This window comes from Oryctolagus cuniculus, chromosome 4 (assembly GCF_964237555.1).
Source record: "Oryctolagus cuniculus chromosome 4, mOryCun1.1, whole genome shotgun sequence".
NCBI lineage: Eukaryota > Metazoa > Chordata > Mammalia > Lagomorpha > Leporidae > Oryctolagus > Oryctolagus cuniculus.
The window spans coordinates 163,473,027-163,496,085 of record NC_091435.1 but is presented as its reverse complement, the minus strand read 5'-3'; the positions used below and the strand labels follow the sequence as shown (position 1 = coordinate 163,496,085).

The 23,059-nt window shown below is 39.1% G+C and overlaps 1 protein-coding gene across 6 annotated transcripts in view; it reads left to right on the top strand.

The window, feature by feature from the left end:
• The window catches only part of NEK10 (NIMA related kinase 10), a 376,418-nt gene that overhangs the window by 240,081 nt on the left and 113,278 nt on the right, over window positions 1-23,059 (top strand). For all 6 annotated transcript variants that reach the window (XM_008266081.4, XM_008266080.4, XM_008266079.4 and 3 more), the window contains exon 26: window positions 4,827-5,040. In XM_008266081.4, the coding sequence (XP_008264303.2) occupies window positions 4,827-5,040 (214 nt within the window). The remainder of the gene's footprint in view (window positions 1-4,826; window positions 5,041-23,059) is intronic.

Here is a 23,059-nt window from a genome sequence, read left to right as displayed (position 1 = left end):
TGAGTGCCATTTTATATGCTGGGAAGATCAAAGTGGTGGGGGGTAGGGGATACCTGTTCTTCCACTCAAGAACTTTCTTGTCTAGTGGTGAAACAGATGGTTATGAGGCAATGATTACATAGTATTGAATATTTAAGTGCAGTCAGTGCAATGAGAATACATAAAAGGGGTCAGGAAGTCTGTCTGAGAGCTGTCCAGGAAGCCTTCTGAATGAGGACTTGGAAAAGTTCGATTTTGACAAGCAGATAAAGGATGGTCTCTGGAAAAGGGCAGGTTTTTTTTTTTTTTTTTTTTTTTTTGAAAATGTACTAAAAGAAATGTGAGCAACATAGGAGAGCTATGGCTGATGGGGGAAGTGCATGTGGAAGTATGTGGTGTGTTGCTAGGGTAGGGGAAAGAGTGGAGGAAGGCGAGGGACAGCTCAAGCAGGACCTTGTATAGCATTGTAGAAATTTAAATTCTGTCCTACAGAACATTATGAAGAACTAATGAGGACTTTGGTGTGGCGTAGTGATGGAGTCAGGTTTAGGAATATCACTGTAGTAGAGATTTACAGTGCATATCAGAGGGAGACAAGATATGACTGTGACATTTAGGACAATAGTCCAACACGTGATGTTGAATGAACCAATAGCAGTGGGATTAGAGAGGAAGGGTACACATTCGAGAAGCATTTGGAAGGTGGAAGCCACAGGACTTGGAGAGGGATAGAAGAGAAATGAAACAATGCATTTTATTTTCAGTTTATTGAGCTCTTACATTATCTGTTTCATGAGGTAGATACTGACAATCCCATCCAACAGATGTTCCACCTGAATGTTAGAAGCTAAGTAATTTGTCCAAGAACAGAGCTAATAAGTGTGGAGCTGGGATTCAAACCAAGCCTTCTGACCTACAGCCTACATGCCTTTGACAATGCTGAAGTACATCTCTCTGGTTGTAGCTTTCCTTGGGATTGGAGAAAAGGCCAAGACTTTTCCTAGGGATTGGAGAAAAGGCTGGGAGTGCAGGGGCCACTATAGTTCCCATTTATCATAACGTTTAACTTCATGCTTTGCTCTTTGATTTACCAAACAAAAAAAATTCAAAACCAACTCAGCTGATAATTTGGCTGCTAATATTATGTTGAATTAGTTAAAACATTTGCTGTCTAAAACTTTGGAATATTTGCACTAAGGCAAGACTTGGATGCTGGGTTGTTTTGTTATGTTTCTTCCTCACATGGCAGTCATAACAAACATAAATAAGGTCAGCCAAGCATTGCTAGCACCTTTAACTTCTTATCATAATTAAGCAAGAATAGATGAAGAACCCAATGTAATTAGAAGGTGGAATTCAGCAACTTGGCTTCTTTTGTGACTATCAACGAAAGTAAGAAACTTGACTGCAATTGTGTCATTGCTCCAGAAGGTAATTTCATAAACTTAAACTGAAGCAGAGCACCTGTGCTCCACTGCTCCTGGGCTTAGAGTTTAAGACTCTATATTTGAAGCCTTGTAATTCTTAATAATTTTGTATCTGAGGTGGTGTTTTGGAAAAGAAACCTAATGAGACAAGGAGCGTGCATTAAGGTCTTAGAGCCTCAGCCCCTGTGTTGTTCCTTCAACTCTCTACCTCCTTGGCATGGATCTCAGCCATTGCTACTTGGTCCCTGAGTTCCCACCTGGCCTTCAGCTCCATACTTCTGTTCCTGTCTGGTCACCACTGCTGCCTTTTTTTTTGGTTTTGTTTTGTTTTGACAGGCAGAGTTAGACAGTGAGAGAGAGATAAAGGTCTTCCTTCCATTGGTTCACCCCACAAATGGCTGCTACGGCCGGCGTGCTGCGCCAATCCAAAGCCAGGAGCCAGGTGCTTCCTCCTGGTCTCTCGTGCGGGTATAGGGCCCAAGCACTTGGGCCCTCCTCCACTGCCTTCCCAGGCCACCGCTTTATTTATTGAAAGAGTTACAGAGAGAAGTAGAACCAGAGAGAGAGAGAGAGGTATCTTCCATCTTTCCATCTACTGGTTCACTCCCCAAATGACCACAACAGCCAGGGCTAGGTCAGGGGAAAGTTAAAAGCCAGGAGATCATTCAGAGCCAGAGAAAGAGAGGTCTTCCATTTACTGGTCCACTCCCTAAATAACCACAGTTGCCAGAGCTGAGGTGATCTGAAGCCAGGAGCCAGGAGCTTCTTCAGGGTTTCCCATGTGGGTGCAGGGGCCCAAGGACTTGGGCCATCTTCTGCTGCTTTCCCAGGCCATAGCAGAGAGCTGGGTCAGAAGTGAAGCATTTGGGACCCGAACTAGTACCCATATGGACTGCTGGTGCTGCAGGCCAGGCCTGTAATCTGCTGTGCTACAGCACGAGCCCTGACCACTGCTGCCTTTGATCTGCCACTGAGATTGGGTTATGTCAGAAGGGAAGGACTTTGTTGCACCTTTTCCCTCCTTTTCCAGTGTGGGAGTGGGTGCGGAAAAGCAGTGAGTCAGTATGTACGAGGTGTTCTGCTGCATCTCAGGGTAGGGTAAGGTGGGACCATCTGTGACTGGACTGGCAACATCATAGCTCATTTGGTGGGTGACTCTGTGATTTCCCATTCTAACCTGGGTATCAAGCGCATTCCGTCTTCATGAAGGTTGTAATATCTTACGGGTGATCTGTCTGCCATCAATTGGAACCCTGAGCTGTGGGAAAGAGTGATTGATTTCCTCATTCTGCACTGGAGGTCCCCGTTTTCATTTTGCAACCACAAATTGTGTAGCTGGCCCGGTCTCCTCAATCTCTTTTCCTACTTAGTATACAATAAATGCATAGAGTGAATTTCATTAAATATGAATTCAACAGATATGTAAGTGCCTGTGATAATCATAGTTTAAGTACACTGCCTTAGAACTTTAAAAGTAAAAGCATAAAAATAATAAAGTAAGGTCTTAAAGCCTGATTTAGATTCGTGTGTATTTTAGTCATGGTTAATAAACCTAATAAGAAAGGATAATTAGCAAATTATCATTTAGAGTTGTCTTTTGACTTCAGCTGTGAGAAATAGTTGTGTGCTAATAATGCTTAAACCATGCCTGGAGACATCAGGTAGGTGGAAGTTGTATTAACTGGTGGTAGGTTGCTAAATCAAACACAAGATGTGAAAAATAGGCATTTCTTTAAAAATTCAAGCAAGTTAAATTTTATTGAGGAGCATGCATGACTTCAATGAAGTTAGGGAATTTGAATTAAAAAGTAGACAAGATATGCGAGTACTTCAAAGAGACTGTGGAAAAATTGAATTAAAGGTAATTTTATTTTAGAGCAAAAATGGTAACTCATGCATACTTGTTTTTTCCTAAAATGCATTTTCCACAAACTCTTTAAGATTCCTCTTGTGCATGAATTTCAAAGTGTTTTTTTTTTTTGTACCAAAATAAACTTATCCTTTAATTCACTTTTCTACAAGCTTTTAAAAATGCCCTGTGCTGTAGTGGACACCGGAAGTATTTAAAGCATGCTAAGATTAATGATTTTGATGGTTGGTTCCATGGGCATTTAGAATTGTCTTCTTGATGTTCCTTTTAGTGTGCCTGATTCCCATTTCCTGACCCCCAAATCACAGAAAATAGCAGTATGCAATCAATATGTCAAATTGCCTACTTTTCTTTCTAAGAAAATTGCTTTTGTTAAAGAAATATAAAAATAAAGGCCACAACTTAGATATATCTTAAGGCCAATGTCCCATAACCACATAACCAAAATGTAAGTCATCCTGACTTCCCTGAAATCCTATCTTATCACAAACAAAAGATAAAATTTAAGTCTTGTATCCTTGTCAGCATGATTCAATGAAATTAAACCAATCGGCTATAGACAAACCAGCTAAAACAGATGCTTTCCATAAAGACAATGAAAATATATAACAGCCAACCACAAAAAGTTCATACTATTTCCTTGTTATGCTTTATAAACTCTGCTATAAGTGCTGTAATGCAAGCTTCTTCTCATTTTCAATTCAAAGTCTTCTGGTTAGTGTACTATTCTTTTTCATGCATGGTAAACTTCTACATTTTTTTTTTACTCCTCAAATGTATGCAATGGTTAGATGTAGGCCAGGGTTTGAGCTAGTAGCCAGGAATGCAACCTAGGTCATCCATGGCGTTGACAGGAACCCAATTACTTGAGCTATTGCCTCTGTCTCCAAGAGTCTGCATTGGCAGGGAGATAGAGACAGGAGCCAGAGGCATGAAGGAAACTCAGGTACTCTGCTGTGAGTATGTGCTAGGCTAAATACCTGCTTCAACTTGTACAGTTTTAAAGTTTGATATGGTTTGTTTTTGACACTACAAATATCTTAAACCTCTGAGTAACTGGGTTGTGATTTGCATTTATTGGCTTAGTGCTTGGTAAGATTCTCATTAATTAAGCTGTGTTAATATTGCCAACATACCTTGGAAAAAAGTCAGAATGTTATCCTCATAAATCTCCCTTTCTTCTTTATGGTGCATCAAAGGTGACCTTCAGGGTCTATATTATTGGAATCCATCTTTGATGCATCTGTGATTTCAGAAAGCAGCCTACCCACATGGGAGAAGATGACCCCACAAACCTGTCCTGAGACCTAATCTGTAACCCTTGCCCATCACTGCAGAAATAACTGTGTTGCCTCCCTCTCCTTCCCCAACTCTCCAAATGCCCTTTGAAATCTTGAATTCAAAGAAGTGCTTGATATTCATCTTATCCCAGGTTGTCCTGGGGACACATACCAAGGTGGGCACACAGTGGAGCTGTACCTTGACCCTCCACACTCTGCGATCCTGTCCCAGCATCCAGCAGTATTAGAATTAGTTTGTCTTTTTTTTAGGTGCCTGACTCCTGACTCAGAAGCCCGTCCAGACATTATAGAAGTCAGCTCGATGGTATCGGATGTGATGATGAAGTATTTAGACAACTTATCTACATCCCAGCTGGCTCTAGAGAGGAAGCTAGAACGAGAACGGAGGCGCACACAGAGGTATTTTATGGAAGCCAACCGCAATGCCGTCACGTGTCACCATGAGCTGCCTCTGCTATCTCACGTAAGTGCAGATCTTACAGTCTCTTCCAGATGCTTTCCACTAGGCTGTCTAAAGTTGTTCATGCTCACTTTAAGGAAAATTCACCTAAAGTTAGGGAAATATTAGTTGTATACACTACTTGCTTTAACATTTATACCCAAATTTAAATTCATTTCTTTGTTTTATAAATAACCCTAAGATAACTTGGTATAACTGTCCTTTGAACGGAGTAATCCAAAATTTGTTGAATATAGTAAAACTAGACATAGCAAAAAATTCTCCTAGCAATTATTTAAATTTAAATTATGAGTTTTGTATAAATAGCAGTGAATGTCTAGACTTAATTTCTTCAGCAATCCGATTGTATCTTTTGGGGAATATAGATGAAAATGTAAGTTAATTCAGAGGAAGAGATAATAACATTTACCTTTAACATTTTTCTTTTTGGTCTGTGCAATTGCTTTCATTGTGGTTTGTGGTGGAAATCCAAGGTTCACAGTAGAATGTCTTTTTATTTTTCTTACTGGTAACATTTAGATGAGTATGTTGATATTTAAGTGTTCCTTGGAACTTTTAGATTAGCATCTTGATATATAAATATATTTCTGGACATAGCCTGAGGAAGGGAAGACAAAGCTACAAATGGCCACCATGTGCTGGTGATGACACCAGTGACTCTTCTTCTTCTCCCTGTTTCCTTTCTGTAATCAAGATTTGTGAACCATCTTTGCTCATGGGCTTCACCCAGCCAGGATCCAGTAGAGGGCCCTTCAACTTTGAAAAAAAATTTTTTTCTATCCTAGGGGTAGAGCCCAAGGCCATTGACTCATATTGCCCATTCTTGGTCAGGGTATCTGCTTCTTAAATTCCTTATTAGGGTCCTTAGGATCTGTTCTAAAAAGTTGGCCCCAAAGAAAATGTAGTTCTGATGTCTTAAACTGCTGTCTGAAGAGTAGAAAAGTATGACTATTTAGTGGATTATAGAGGTACTTGGAAAACAGAAGTTGAAGGTAATGTACAGGTTTCTTTGGAGCTGACACTCTTTCATCTCCATTGCCTTAAATGCTGAACCCCGCTGTCATTTTGCAGACAATCGTGATCATTATCTAAGGCTTTGGTTTACACTTAGGAGCATTTAACTTGTAGTTATAGCTCTCACTGAACACAGTTATATCTCAGACAGCAGGAGTCAGAGCTTGTTTGGTTTGCTGTTTTACTGCCTCACTTCATAAAAGCTAGGCAAAAACATCCATGTCTGTTATGCTATATTCTGAATATGGTGATCTTAGTAGATTAACATGCAAGAGACTTAGCTATTTCTGTATATCTTAGAAGGGCCTTCTATAAAGTTCTGCACTGCAAAGCTACTTAGTCAATTTCCATTTGGATATAAAAGTGATTTTATATTAGATTTATGTGGTTGATGTGGGAATGGGTAGAGTTAGTTTAAAATATAACAGAGATCCTCTTATCTTCAGCATACCACCTTGAGAAGAACATTTAGTTAATTAATTTATTTTTCTCAGAATTTGAGGAAATTCTGTATTGTGAAAAACTTGAAATATTTATAACAGCAAAGTGTGCTTCTTATACCCATCCTTCAGCTGTAATAATTAGCTACCTAGGGCTAATTCTGGATTCTGATCCCTATCCACTTCTCACTCCCTACCTTTCTCACATTATTTTGAAGCAAATCCTAGGTACCATCTGATTACATCAACTAATATTTGAAAATGTAGCTGGACAGCCATTTTAACTGCATGAATGTAGCTCTCATGCTATGGCCAGGTAAAACAGGCAGAGCTCTGAATTCAAGAAAGATCTTAAGTTTCCAGAGGTTGTGTAATCATCACAAACTGGGGGACAGTGGGAGTGCTATTAACTTTCTTCTTTTTTTTTTAACTTTTATTTAATGAATATAAATTTCCAAAGTACGACCTATGGATTACAATGGCTTCCCCCCCATACCGTCCCTCCCACCCGCAACCTTCCCCTTTCCCACTCCCTCTCCTCTTCCATTCACATCAAGATTCATTTTCGTTTATCTTAATATACAGAAGATCAGCTTAGTATACATTAAGTAAAGATTTCAATAGTTTGCTCCCACACAGAAACATAAAGTGAAAAATAATAGATGATTTTTTAAATGATGATGAAATCAGATTAGACCTATTGTCATGTTTAATCCCAGTGAGAGTCAAGTTGGGAATTGATAATTTCTTTTTTTTGTTTTGTTTTGTTTTTACAGAAGATCAGTTTAGTATACATTAAGTGAAGATTTCAACAGTTTGCACCCCCATAGAAACACAAAGTGAAATATACTGTTTGAGTACTCGTTATAGCATTAAATCTCAATGTACAGCACATTAAGGACAGAGATCCTACATGGGGAGTAAGTGCACAGTGACTCCTGTTGTTGACTTTACCAATTGACACTCCTGTCTATGGCATCAGTAATCTCCCTATGCACCAGTCATGAGTTTCCAAGGCTATGGAAGCCCTCTGAGTTCTCCAACTCTTATATTGTTTAGACAAGGTCATAGTCAAAGTGGAGGTTCTCTCCTCCCTTCAGAGAAAGGTACCTCCTTCTTTGAAGACCTGTTCTTTCCACTGGGATCTCACTCACAGAGGTCTTTTTGCCAGAGTGTTTGGCTTTCCATGCCTGTAATACTCTCATGGGCTTTTCAGCCAGATCCGAATGCCTTTAGGGCTGATTCTGAGGCCAGAGTGCTATTTAGGACATCTGCCATTCTATGAGTCTGCTGAGTATCTCACTTCCCATGTTGGATCACTCTCCCCTTTATTTATTCTATCAGTTAGTGTTAGCAGGTACTAGACTTGCTTATGTGCTCCCTTTGACTCTTAGTCCTTTCATTATGATCAATTGTGAACTGAAATTGATCACTTGGACTAGTGAGATGGCATTGGTACATGCCACCTTGATGGGATTGAATTGGAGTCCCCTGGTATGTTTCTAACTCTACCATTTGGGGTAAGTCAGCTTGAGCATGTCCCAAATTATACACCTCTTCCCTCTCTTATTCCCACTCTTATGTTTAACAGGGATCACATTTCAGTTAAATTTCAACACTTAAGAATAACTGTGTATGAATTACAGAATTAAACCAGTCATATTAAGTAGAACAGACAAAAAAACTACTAAGAGGGATAATGTAGTAAGTTGTTCATTAACAGTCAGGGCTATGCTGATCAAGTCACCATTTCTCATAGTGTCCATTTCTCATAGTGTCCATTTCACTTCAGGAGGTTTCCTTTTTGGTGTTCAGTCAGTTGTCACCGATCAGGGAGAACATATGGTATTTGTCCCTTTGGGACTGGCTTACTTCACTCAGCATGATGTGTTCCAGATTCCTCCATTTTGTTGCAAATGACTGGATTTCGTTGTTTCTTACTGCGGTATAGTATTCTAAAGAGTACATATCCCATAATTTCTTTATCCAGTCTACCGTTGATGGGCATTTAGGTTGGTTCCAGGTCTTGGCTATTGTGAATTGAGCTGCAATAAACATTAAGGTGCAGACAGCTTTTTCATTGCCAATTTAAATTCCTTTGGATAAATTCCAAGTAGTGGGATGGCTGGGTCGAATGGTAGGGTTATCTTCAGGTTTCTGAGGAATCTCCAGACTGACTTCCATAGTGGCTTAACCAGTTTGCATTCCCACCAACAGTGGGTTAGTGTCCCTTTTTCCCCCACATCCTCGCCAGCATCTGTTGTTGGTAGATTTCTGTATGTGAGCCATTCTAAACGGGTGAGGTGAAACCTCATTGTGGTTTTGATTTGCATTTACCTGATTGCTAGTGACCTTGAACATTTTTTCATGTGCCTGTTGGCCATTTGGATTTCCTCTTTTGAAAAATGTCTAAAATGTCTAAATGTCTAAAAGGATGCTAGGATTAAATAAGTGAATGTGTTTAAATATAATGTACAACTTAAAATGAGGAATATATAAAATGAGCGATGATGTTATGTGAGAATAGTTTGTTGATGCAACTTATTAATCTAGTGCTAACTTTTCCAAAGTCACTAGTATTTAATCTCTGTGTGTCAATCATGCAGTTAATACATATTTATTGAGCACCTGCTGCTAGTGAGCCTCAGTGCCTTCATGAAGCATTTGGTCTTTTATGAACCATGAAGAAATACTTTACTTCAAAGCAGAGCTTATAGTACTTCTTTAAAGAGTTGTAAAATAACCTTCTCTTTTTGCATTATTTTAAGTATGCTGATAATTTTCCAATTCAAGATTAATCAAATGTTAGCTAAATGGAAAATGCAACTTTATTAAAGAATCAAGGAGGAATTATGATTGAATTTCATCAAAAGGCAGCAAGTAGTTAATTGGCATTGTTCTCATTGAGCACCAATGATTATTTTTCTAAAATGTATATCAACACCACTGCTGGCAGAAAAATTATGGGTGTAAAATGTTATGTCTCTATTTTCTTCAGTAGTGTTATGATTGCTTCATCTCAAATGTAGTGGAATGTTCTCTCAGGGCAGTTAATATCAATAATGCAATTACACAATCCAATAATGATAAATGATAGTCAAAAGGAAGGGAATCAGCGAGTTCAATAGAATTTTATGAATTCCCCAGCACCAAAGGAGAGCCACTGTGAGTTACTGACATTTTGCACATAAGTGGGTAAGCAAACAATTAATAAGAAGCATTGACGGCTCGTATTGGATGGTACACTGTTTGTTTTGTATTTTAGCTTATTCTTAACTATGGCAACTTTCATTAAAGGCTAGCAATGACCAGAAAAAATATACATGTATTTCAAAAGAGGTCTTCACTGATGAAATTCAGTTCTGTGTTTGCCCACCATGAAAATGAAGCAAGATTTTTCTTAAAAAAAGAATATCAAGCTTTCTAACTTTTATAATTCAAAATCACCAATCACAAGGAGAGCACAGGATTGAGAATGATAGTCATCAAGCAGAGTAAAATAAGATACAGTGTTTTTTTACTAGAGGTTGGGAGGTAGATAGAGAGAATTTGGGTTATAGGTATCAAGTCTGAGTTAGATTGAAGGAATAAGATCCTAGTGTTACATAGCATAGTGGGACAACTGTAGTTCACAAAAAACTATTACACATTTTATGAGCGAATAGAAGAAAGGAAGTCTGAGGCTTCCATCATAATGTATTATCGAAGACAGGGAAATGTTAATTACTCCACTTTAGCCAGTATATATTGTAAACCTGTATTGAAATGCCACACCATAGCCTATAAATCAGTACAATTATTATCAATAAAAAGTTTAAGAATATAATAGAAAAGATAAAAAACTCAAGGAATACAAAGACTAAACAGGGATTACTTTTTCATGTTTACATAAAGAAATGAAAAGTTGTACTACTTTGAGAAAAAATAAGGTACATTTTTTACTTAAATGTGTAATAATTTCAAAGGTAATACAGAGGTCATTGTGGCATTGTCATAGTCAAAAGCATGGACACTGTTTTGGCACTTTTCACAAGATGTTAAACACACAGAATCATTACCTGTTAGGTGTTGTGCTATATCCCAGACAGAAAATTGGTTACAGACATTTCTAAAGAATATACTTCTTCTTAGATCTTCACAAAGGAATGCAAAAAGAGTGAGCATTAAAGAATTCAGCATGAAAAAAAAACCAGAGAATCAATGGAGGACATTAATTCTTCGAATTATTAGGGTTTATGGATACAGTGTTAAGCTGATATTTATTCAGATGAAGAAAGCATATTTCTATATATGCTCTCTATCTGCTCTGTGTGCAGAGTTGAGTTGGATGTTCCAGGGCAACTGAAGAGTAAGGCTGAAAAAGATGTGTTCTTTCCATATGAGAGCTGAAGGACTTGCCACTTCTTTTCCAGGAAGTTTATATCTACCAACCCTGTTTTAAAGCTGAGTGATGATTTCTTTTCACTCTGTTCAGTTTGTGGAACTGCTTCCACATTTATAAGCCTATCAGGAAACAACACAAAGAGTGAAAAATTGAAAATGCTTCTAGTCTATAATTAATAATGAAAGAACAGGAATTTGTTTGAAGTTTTCTGAATGTAAGGTGTTATGCTTGGTATTGTGAAGGTTATAAAATTTATGAATAATGGTCCCATTTGTGAAGTAGCTTATAATCCATTTGGGAAGGCAAGATAGATATGCATATGCAGCAGAAAATTTCTAATGACTCGACATACTTTGAGCAAATCACAAATGAGATACGTGGGTGATAGTTCAGGGAGATTCCCAGGACAAACAGGGCAGGCGAGAGCTGAATAGCTAGAACAGAGTCATTCCTGGGTAGAAAAGAACACTAAAAACTGCAATATATACCACATTCACTCACTTCATACAGGGATCAAATCTAGAAATGATATTGTTTTATGTTTTAATTTAATATGTAAGGGAAGGGAAATCAAAGTTAAGAGACTTGTCCAAGGTCATCCAGCTAGTCAGTGAATGCCCTAGGACTGTTGGACCTGCTGATTTTCAATGCATATTTCTTTTTAAAAAAGATTTATTTATTTATTTAGACAGGCATAGAGAGAGAGAGACAGAGAGAGAAATCTCCATCCACTAGTTCACTCCCCAAATGGCTGCAATGGCTGGAGCTGGGCTGATCCAAAGCCAGGAGCCAGGAGCTTATTTGGGGTCTCTCTCATGGGTGCAGAGGCCCAAGCACTTGGGCTGTCTTCCACTGCTTTCCCAGGCCATTAGCAGGGAGCTAGATTGGAAGAGGAGCAGCCTGGGCCAATATGGAATGCCGGCACCACAGTTGGAAGCTTAATCTACTACACCACCATGCCAATGCAGATTTCTATGTGTAGAGTTTGAAAAGTTTAGGAAAGTAGGCTGGTGTTAGATGGGAGAAATTCTTGAACAACTCCAAGTTGCTTGGATTCAATTCTGTAGGTAGTGTGGACTAAAACCGTGAGTTCCTCCAGAGCACCTAACAACCACATTGCCAAATAAAAAGCTAATTCTTGCTTGTGGTGTGTATTCCCTCCTTGACTGAACACTGTTTCTCCTGTGGTTTCCACTACGCTCCTCTATCCTATTGCCATCTTACCTGTCTGAATACTTTTTCTCATTTTCTCTTCCAAGCCTGGCCTCTTCACTTGAGATGTTCTGCTCCTCTTCTGCTCTCCCTTTGAATGAACTGCGTTTAGCCCCATGGTATTTCCTTTCATATGAAAGTGTGTAAAGAAAGTTGTGAAAAATGGGAGCAGCGTTTTTGTTTTCAACCTCTGTTCCTGCTGATGGTAGTGAAAGGCAAATTTGGCTAGGATCAATCATATAGGTCTTTTGGGGTCTAAAAGGATTTTTTCTCATTTTGAGAGTTCTCTTCTCTACCTCCTCTTCTACGTAGGGTAGCTTGGTGCAAGAGGAAGCTTAAGCATCTCAGTGTCAATGGAAGAGCTGCAAGGCTGTGCATTTTTGCCTTCCTCTGCTGGCCTCCTTGACTTCAGATGAGGTGAACCCATCTCTGATTTGGGGACACTGACATCTGTCCTTTCTGAATGTTTATGGCATCTGTAGTTCATGAACTCTTTTCTCATCATGGTTTAAACCCGTTGAATGACCCATGCTGCTTCAGCCCCCACCTTGGGGTCACTCTCTCTGCCCTCTGAGGCCTGATGGTGATTTCCTTGGTGGTGTCTGTTAAACTCACCAGTGCTGCCATGGCTATTTTATGTATTCCCACTGGTTCATACGAGAGCTTAGGATCTCATGCGTGACACACATAGCTGATTGGGAACCTGCTGGGAGGAGCCCCACCATCTCAGGTGCCCTCTTCATTCCTTCTGTGTTATCCCAGGTGCATGCCGTTCCATTATTCCTTCAACAAGTTTATGTTGGAGGCCCCTTGGATGGCAGGCAATGTTCTGATACTAGGATTATTGCTCTAAACAAGCCAGATAAGGCCTGTAGCCTCCTGGCCCTTATGTTAAATGACCATATCAACAGCATAGTACATAGCCTTACAAGGATCATGAAGCTACTATGAAACTCCTAGTCTGTTCTGGCTGCACCTGGATTTCCTCTTCAAACTTCCTTTGTGTTTCTATCAAGAGTGTAATTCTAATCCCAAGGTTCAACTCCGCTGGACTAGGTTCTGAGGAGGAGAAATAGGGATACTTGCCCCCGCCCCCTCATTTTCTCTTCCTTCTAATCACCTCCTTCTTTTTGCTCCAGAAGAGTTTTCCAGTTCCTAACCTCTCTGTCAGACACTTTCCTTCTATCACATCCATCTCTGTTGCTGTGGATTAGTTCTGAGAGGAGGAGCATGGTGGGGACAAGAGGTGTGGAGTCACTACACAGACCCCGGGAGTTGGGTAAAAGCAGGCCAGAGGCAAGCAGCCTGCAGACTCGTTTATTTCAGTTGGTACAGCAGCTTAAATAGCCAAGGCAGCCAATCCAGTCAAGGGGCGGTTTATGCCCTAACCAATCACAGCCTGTTTCCAGGCAGTATCTGAAGCCATCCAATCACAGCCTGTTTCCAGGCGGGCTCCATTACCAGCGGCCATCTTAGCATGGCCTCCTCATTCCACCACACATCTCTTCCTTTGTGTTCTTTACCCCATCTTCTCTTGGGTCTGTAAGTTTCAGCCTCATGATGTTTTCTCACTAGTGGAATATCTCTGTGCTGAGAAGTGATAAACATTTTCCAAGATGGCAAAGGACATTGGGATGTGTTTCATGTTATAATTTCCGAACCTTTCTACCTAAGACCTCTCAAAATCTACCTACTTATCTGCCATAAACAAGACTGTCAATTTGTTAAGTCAACAACAGGAGTCACTGTGCACTTATTCCTCATGTAGGATCTTTGTCCTTAGTGTGCTGTACATTGAGATTTAATGCTATAACTAGTACTCAAACAGTATTTTTCACTTTATGTTTCTGTGTGGGAGCAAACTGTTGAAATCTTTACTTAATGTATGCTAAACTGATCTTCTGTATATAAAGAGAAACAAAAATGAATCTTGATGTGAATGGAAGGGGAGAGGGAGTGGGAAATGGAGGGTTGCGGGTGGGAGGGACGTTATGGAGGGGAAGCCATTGTAATCCATAAGCTGTACTTTGGAAATTTATATTCATTAAATAAAAGTTAAAAAAATCTACCTACTTATCTGAACATCTCCTATGTGCCAGACCAGCATTTTGATTTGGACATTTATCTGTATGTGTAACAAGTTTTCTTTCCTTTACTGAGTGATATACTAACCCTTCAGCCTCTTTGCTGGAACTTTAACATCTTCAACTCACTTTCTTTCAATTCCTACATTGATTTTGTTACCAAGGGCTGCCAATTCCACTTTTGACATGTCTTAAAAATCTATCTTATCCTTCCAGACTTCATTCTCATGATCTTTCATTGTATCATTGCAATTTCAAAATTCTTTTTTTTTTTTTTTGACAGGCTGAGTGGATAGTGAGAGAGAGAGAGAGAAAGGTCTTCCTTTGCCGTTGGTTCACCCTCCAATGGCCACCGTGGCCAGCGCACCGTGCTGATCCGATGGCAGGAGCCAGGTGCTTCTCCTGGTCTCCCATGGGGTGCAGGGCCCAAGGACTTGGGCCATCCTCCACTGCAATCCCGGGCCACAGCAGAGAGCTGGCCTGGAAGAGGGGCAACCGGGACAGAATCCGGCGCCCCAACCGGGACTAGAACCTGGTGTGCCAGCGCCGCAAGGCAGAGGATTAGCCTAGTGAGCCATGGCGCCAGCCTCTAGTCACTGCTACAAATGATTCAGTCAGTATGCTACCTCTAGACTGTCCCAGGCTCAGTAGGACATACTTGTTTTGGGGATGGTTGTGGTGTCATTATTATTTATCACTGTGACTTTGAATGTTGCAGGCATCTATGGGACAGCAGCTAGGGAGTGGTTATTATGCCTTGTGGAAGAGATTTCTATACAAATATGTAGGAAGCATGTAGTATCCAGTAAAAGATGTGAAGAGATTTATTGTCAAGAATTGGCTTGCATCATGCTGGGGATTCATGAGGCAAGTGCCAACTCCATCAGGTTGGCCAGCAGGAGGAAATTTCTGGTGGAAGCAAAAGCTGCTATTCACAGGTGGAGTTTCTTCTTCATCTCAGAGGAGCCTCAGCTCTGCTTTAAGACCCACCAGTTGATGGAGTCAGTTCTACTGAGATTATCCAGGGCCATCTTTCTCCCTTAACTGTTATATTTCAACAGGCAAGAAAAAAAAGAGCAACCCACATCCAATACTGGTAAATTGTCTCGTACGTCAGATAATGAGTTAATGTTCATGTAGTGAGTTCTGGAAATTTTTTCTAAGATTTTGGTGAAGTAATTTTTTTCTATGATATTGCCAGCAGTTGAACTATGGTGCACATAAGTACCATCCAAAAGTTAGTCTACTTCAGAGGACAAGGCAGCTGGAAGAGCACTTACCAGCATAGACTATTTTTTTAACATTCACAAATCCTTCATCGTTTCACTCTTATAATAGAATTTCTTATTGTAGCTTCTAATACAATCTGCATGTGTTCCTGGCAACCTTTATTGACAGATATTCGGTATTTTTCTTAAATTTTAAGATATCTTTAAAGTTGATTACTTAAGAACTGAACAGATTTGCAAACATTCAGATTCTCATTTTCTCAGTGCAGATTTTTTTTAAATGTGAGTTATTTATCTGAGTTGCTTTATTATTATTGTGCCATATGCCATTTACAATTGCTGAGCACACTACTAAAGGCATGTGTCTGCAGTCCTGTTAGAAGATTAAATTAATTCATGTAGAAAATGATGTATTTTAAGAGGGCAATATTTTTGTGAACATCTTTGCTTTTATTGTCTGGTTAATTGTTGATAGAATTTCCCCCAAGGTTGTGAAAATGCAACAAGTAATGATGCAAGGAAAGAAATATTGGGAACAATCATGACTTGTTTTGGAAATGTTCTCTGCTTTTACAGAAAATAAAGCAGTGCCTTAGACTCCCACACATAGAGACATAGTTCTCACAGCCATTCTGCAATTCTCTTTTATGTTAACATAATTTACATACAGGAAAAGGCACAAATTGTGAGGTTCAATGACTTTTCCTGCAAGAATAACAACTTCCTAGAAACAGGAATCAGAACATTTTTGTCACCTCAGAAATTTCTCTCCTGCTCCTTTCTAGGCAATACTCTGGCCAAAGGGAAGGACTGTTAGGATTCTTGTCCCTGTAGATTGCTTCTTCCTGTTGTATGACTTTTTATAAATCTAACATATATAGTTTTTAGTGTCTACCTTCTTTCCCATGACAATTGTAATACCTATGAAGTTCACTCATGTTATGTGGATTAGTAATTTTCTTTGCATTGCTAAGTAGCAATAGGTATGCTTTTTTTAAACTTTTATTTAATGAATATAAATTTCCAAAGTACAGCTTATGGATTACAATGACTTCCCCTCCATAACGTCCCTCCCACCTGCAACCCTCCACTTTCCCACTCCCTCTCCCCTTCCATTCACATCAAGATTCATTTTTGTTTCTCTTTATATACAGAAGATTAGTTTAGCATACATTAAGTAAAGATTTCAACAGTTTGCTCCCACACAGAAACATAAAGTGAAAAATACTGTTTGAGTACTAGTTATAGCATTAAATCTCAATGTACAGCACACTAAGGACAAAGATCCTACATGAGGAGTAAGTGCACAGTGACTCCTGTTGTTGACTTAACAAATTGACACTCTTGTTTATGGCCTCAGTAATCACCCTAGGCTCTTGTCATGAGCTGCCAAGGCTATGGAAGCCCCCTGAGTTCTCTGACTCTGATCATATTTAGACAAGGCCATGGTCAAAGTGGAAGTTCTCTCCTCCCTTCAGAGGTATGCTTAATTGTAAAAGAAACTATTCAATAGGTCTCTAAATTTTACCGCCTGACACTTCAGGAACAGTATCTGAGAGTTCCAGTTGCTCCATACCTTTGTCAGTATTTGTACTGTAAGTCTTTTATCTTAGCCTTTAAATATATAAATATACATATATCTATATCTATTTATCTGTTGCATTTACAAAAGCTCATGGAAAATGAGTAATATGAAAAAAAACTATCCATGGATTTCAAATGTTACGTCCACAAATAAGCTTATATTTTTATTTTTTGTGAATATTTTGAAATTTTGAGCTCACTAGTATGTGCATTGCATCACAGTTATCATTTTGTGTTGGGAACACTTAAAATCCTGTCTTAGCATTTTGCAAGAATTGTTATTGTTATTAACTGTGATCACCATGCTGTACAATAGATCTCTTAAACTTATTTCTAGCTTTTCCATAAGTCTTTTTTTATTTTTTGAAAAAATTTTTAAGGTACGCAAATTTCTTTTTTTTTTTTTTAACTTTTATTTAATGAATATACGTTTCCAAAGTACGAATAATGGATTACTATGGCTTCCCCCCCATACCGTCCCTCCCACCCACAACCCTCCCCTTTCCCACTCCCTCTCCCCTTCCATTCACATCAAGATTCATTTTCGATTATCTTAATATACAGAAGATCAGCTTAGTATACATTAAGTAAGGATTTCAACAGTTTGCTCCCACACAGAAACATAAAGTGAAAAATAATAGATGATTTTTTTTAATGATGATGAAATCAGATCAGACCTATTGTCATGTTTAATCCCAGTGAGAGTCAAGTTGGGAGTTGATAGTTTCTTTTCTTTTCTTTTTTTTTTTTTTTTTTTTTTTTTTTTTTTTTTTTTTTACAGAGGATCAGTTTAGTATGCATTAAGTAAAGATTTCAACGGTTTGCACCCCCATAGAAACACAAAGTGAAATATATTATTTGAGTACTCGTTATAGCATTAAATCTCAATGCACAGCACATTAAGGACAGAGATCCTACATGAGGAGTAAGTGCACAGTGACTCCTGTTGTTGACTTTACCAATTGACACTCCTGTCTATGGCATCAGTAATCTCCCTATGCTCCAGTCATGAGTTTCCAAGGCTATGGAAGCCCCTTGAGTTCTCCGACTCTTATCTTGTTTAGACAAGGTCATAGTCAAAGTGGAGGTTCTCTCCTCCCTTCAGAGAAAGGTACCTCCTTCTTTGAAGACCTGTTCTTTCCACTGAGATCTCACTCACAGAGATCTTTTGCCAGAGTGTCTTGGCTTTCCATGCCTGAAATACTCTCATGGGCTTTTCAGCCAGATCTGAATGGCTTTAGGGCTGATTCTGAGGCCAGAGTGCTATTTAGGGCATCCGCCATTCTATGAGTCTGCTGAGTATCTCACTTCCCATGTTGGATCACTCTCCCCTTTATTTATTCTATCGGTTAGTGTTAGCAGGTACTAGACTTGCTTATGTGCTCCCTTTGACTCTTAGTCCTTTCATTATGATCAATTGCGAACTGAAATTGATCACTTGGACTAGTGAGATGGCATTGGTACATGCCACCTTGATGGGATTAAATTGGAGTCCCCTGGTATGTTTCTAACTCTACCATTTGGGGCAAGTCAGCTTGAGCATGTCCCAAATTATATATCTCTTCCCTCTCTTATTCCTACTCTTATGTTTAACAGGGATCACATTTCAGTTAAATTTCAACACTTAAGAATAACTGTGTATTAATTACAGAATTAAATCAGTCATATTAAGTAGAACAGACAAAAAAACTACTAAGAGGGATAATGTATTAAGTTGTTCATTAACAGTCAGGGCTATGCTGATCAAGTCACCGTTTCCCATAGTGTCCCTTTCACTTCAACAAGTTTCCTTTTTGGTGTTCAGTCAGTTGTCACCGATCAGGGAGAACATATGGTATTTGTCCCTTTGGGACTGGCTTATTTCACTCAGCATGATGTGTTCCAGATTCCTCCATTTTGTTGCAAATGACTGGATTTCGTTGTTTCTTACTGCAGTATAGTATTCTAAAGAGTACATATCCCATAATTTCTTTATCCAGTCTACCGTTGATGGGCATTTAGGTTGGTTCCAGGTCTTAGCTATTGTGAATTGTGCTGCAATAAACATTAGGCTGCAGACCGCTTTTTTGTTTGCCAATTTAAATTCCTTTGGGTAAATTCCAAGGAGTGGGATGGCTGGGTCGAACGGTAGGGTTATCTTCAGGTTTCTGAGGAATCTCCAGACTGATTTCCATAGTGGCTTGACCAGTTTGCATTCCCACCAACAGTGGGTTAGTGTCCCTTTTACCCCACATCCTCGCCAGCATCTGTTGTTGGTAGATTTCTGAATGTGAGCCATTCTAACCGGGGTGAGGTGGAACCTCATTGTGGTTTTGATTTGCATTTCTCTGATTGCTAATGACCTTGAACATTTTTTCATGTGCCTGTTGGCCATTTGGATTTCCTCTTTTGAAAAATGTCTATTGAGGTCCTTGGCCCATCTCTTAATTGGGTTGTTGGTTTTGTTTTTGTGGAGTTTCTTGATCTCTTTGTAGATTCTGGTTATTAACCCTTTATCTGTTGCATAGTTTGCAAATATTTTTTCCCATTCTGACGGTTGTCTCTTCACTCTCCTGACTGTTTCTTTTGCAGTACAGAAACTTCTCAATTTGATGCAATCCCAATAGTTAATTTTGGCTTTGACTGCCTGTGCCTCCCGGGTCTTTTCCAGAAACTCTTTGCCTGTGCCAATATCTTGAAGGGTTTCTCCAATGTTCTCTAGTAACTTGATGGTGTCAGGTCGTAGATTTAGGTCTTTAATCCATGTTGAGTGGATTTTTGTGTAAGGTGTAAGGTAGGGGTCTTGCTTCATGATTCTGCACGTGGAAATCCAATTTTCCCAGCACCATTTATTGAATAGACTGTCCTTGCTCAAGGAATTAGTTTTAGATCCTTGATCGAATATAAGTTGGCTGTAGATGTTTGGGTTGATTTCTGGTATTTCAATTCTGTTCCATTGGTCTATCCTTCTGTTTCTGTACCAGTACCATGCTGTTTTGATTACAACTGCCCTGTAGTATGTCCTGAAATCTGGTATTGTGATGCCTCCGGCTTTGTTTTTGTTGTACAAGATTGCTTTAGCTATTCGAGGTCTCTTGTGCCTCCATATAAATTTCAGCACCAATTTTTCCAGATCTGAGAAGAAGGTCTTCGGTATCTTGATTGGTATTGCATTGAATCTATAAATTGCTTTTGGGAGAATGGACATTTTGATGATGTTGATTCTTCCAATCCATGAGCATGGAAGATTTTTCCATTTCTTGGTATCCTCTTCTATTTCTTTCTTTAAGGTTTTGTAATTTTCATCGTAGAGATCTTTAACGTCCTTGGTTAAGTTTATTCCAAGGTATTTGATTGTTTTTGTAGCTATTGTGAATGGGATTGATCTTAGAAGTTCTTCCTCAGCCATGGCATTGTCTGTGTATACAAAGGCTGTTGATTTTTGTACATTGATTTTATACCCTGCTACTTTGCCAAACTCTTCTATGAGTTCCAATAGTCTCTTGGTAGAGTTCTTTGGGTCCCCTAAATAAAGAATCATGTCATCTGCAAAGAGGGATAGTTTGAGTTCTTCCTTCCCAATTTGTATCCCTTTAATTTCTTTTTCTTGCCTAATAGCTCTGGCTAGAACCTCCAGAACTATATTGAATAGCAGTGGTGAGAGTGGACATCCCTGTCTGGTCCCAGATCTCAGTGGAAATGCTTCCAACTTTTCCCCATTCAATAGGATGTTGGCTGTGGGTTTTTCATAGATTGCTTTGATTGTATTGAGGAATGTTCCTTCCAAACCCAGTTTGCTTAGAGTTTTCATCATGAACGGGTGTTGTATTTTATCAAATGCTTTCTCGGCATCTATTGAGAGAATCATATGGTTTTTCTTCTGCAGTCTGTTAATGTGGTGTATCACATTGATTGTCTTGTGCACATTAAACCATCCCTGCATACCAGGGATAAATCCCACTTGGTCTGGGTGGATGATCTTTCTGATGTGTTGTTGCATTCTATTGGCGAGAATTTTATTGAGGATTTTTGCATCTATGTTCATCAGGGATATTGGTCTGTAATTCTCTTTCAGTGCTGCATCTTTTCCCGGCTTAGGAATTAAGGTGATGCTGGCTTCATAGAAAGAATTTGGGAGGATTCCCTCTTCTTCAATTGTTCTGAATAGTTTGAGAAGAATTGGAGTTAGTTCTTCTTTAAATGTCTGGTAGAATTCAGCAGTGAATCCATCTGGTCCTGGGCTTTTCTTTGTTGGGAGGGCCTTTATTACTGTTTCAATTTCTGTCTCAGTTATGGGTCTGTTTAGGTTTTCGATGTCTTCCTGGTTCAATTTAGGTAGGTTGCATGTGTCCAGGAATCTATCCATTTCTGATAGGTTTCCCTGTTTGCTGGCATACAAGTCCTTGTAGTAATTTCTGATGATTCTTTTTATTTCTGTGGTGTCTGTTGTTACGTTTCCTTTTTCATCTCTGATTTTATTGATTTGGGTCTTTTCTCTTCTTTTTTTAGTTAGTTGGGCCAATGGGGTGTCAATTTTGTTTATTTTTTCAAAAAACCAGCTCCTCGTTTGGCTGATTTTTTGTAATGTTTTTCTTGATTCAATCCTGTTGATTTCTTCTCTGATTTTAATTATTTCTCTTCTCCTACTAGATTTGGGTCTGGTTTGCTGTAGGTTTTCTAGATCCTTGAGGTGAATAGAAAGCTCATCTATTTGGTGCCTTTCCAATTTCTTGATGTAGGCACCTATTGATACAAACTTTCCTCTTAACACTGCTTTTGCTGCGTCCCATAAGTTTTGGTATGTTGTGCTGTTATCCTCATTTACTTCCAGAAAGTTTTTGATTTCTCTTTTGATTTCTTCTATGACCCATTGTTCATTCAGGAGCATGTTGTTCAATCTCCATGTGTTTGCGTATGCTCTAGGGATTCCTGAGTTGTTCATTTCCAACTTCATTCCTTTATAGTCTGAGAAGCTGCATGGTATGATTCTAATTCTTTTGAATTTGCTGAGACTTGCTTTATGGCCTAGTATGTGGTCAATCCTAGAGAAGGTTCCATGTACTGCTGAGAAGAATGTATAATCTTTAGCTGTAGGATTGAAAGTTCTGTATATATCTGTTAGATCCATTTGGGCTATAGTGTCGTTTAAATCTACTGTATCCTTGTTGATCTTCTGTCCTATTGATCTGTCTATTTCTGAGAGTGGAGTATTGAAGTCCCCCAGTACTATTGTATTGGGGTCTAAGTCTCCCTTTAAGTCCGTTAACAAATCTTTTAGATAAACCGGTGCCCTGTAGTTAGGTGCATATACATTGATAATTGTTATATCTTCCTGTTGAATTGATCCCTTAATCATTATGTAGTGTCCCTCTTTGTCTCTCTTAATGGTTTTTGTGGTAAAGTTTATGGTGTCTGATATTAAGATGGCTACGCCTGCTCTTTTTTCATTTCTGTTGGCATGGTATATCTTTTTCCAGCCTTTCACTTTCAGTCTGTATGGATCTTTGTTGGAAAGATGTGTTTCTTGTAAGCAGCAAATAGATGGGTTTTGTTTTTTAACCCAATCAGCCAAACGGTGTCTTTTAACTGGACAGTTCAGGCCATTCACGTTCAATGTGACTAATGATAAGTGGTAACTTTGCCCTGCCATTTGCCAAAGATAAGTTCTAATATATGCTTTGAATTCCCTGTGATCTTTTGCTGTGAGCTTTCCTTCCTTGGTTTCCTTCCTTTACCTTCTTTCATATTGATGACCGTGTTTCTTTGTTTCTGTGTGTAACACATCTTTAAGCATCTTTTGCAGGGCTGGACGAGTGGCAACAAATTCTTTCAATTTCTGTTTGTTATGAAAAGTCTTTATTTCACCTTCATTCACAAATGATAGCTTTGCAGGATATAATATTCTGGGCTGGCAGTTGTTCTCTCTTAGTACCTGGGCTATATCTTGCCATTCCCTCCTAGCTTGTAGAGTTTCTGATGAGAAGTCAGCTGTGAGTCTGATTGGAGATCCTCTGAGAGTAATCTGACGTTTCTCTCTTGCACATTTTAGGATCTTTTCTTTATGTTTCACTGTGGAGAGTTTAATTACAACGTGCC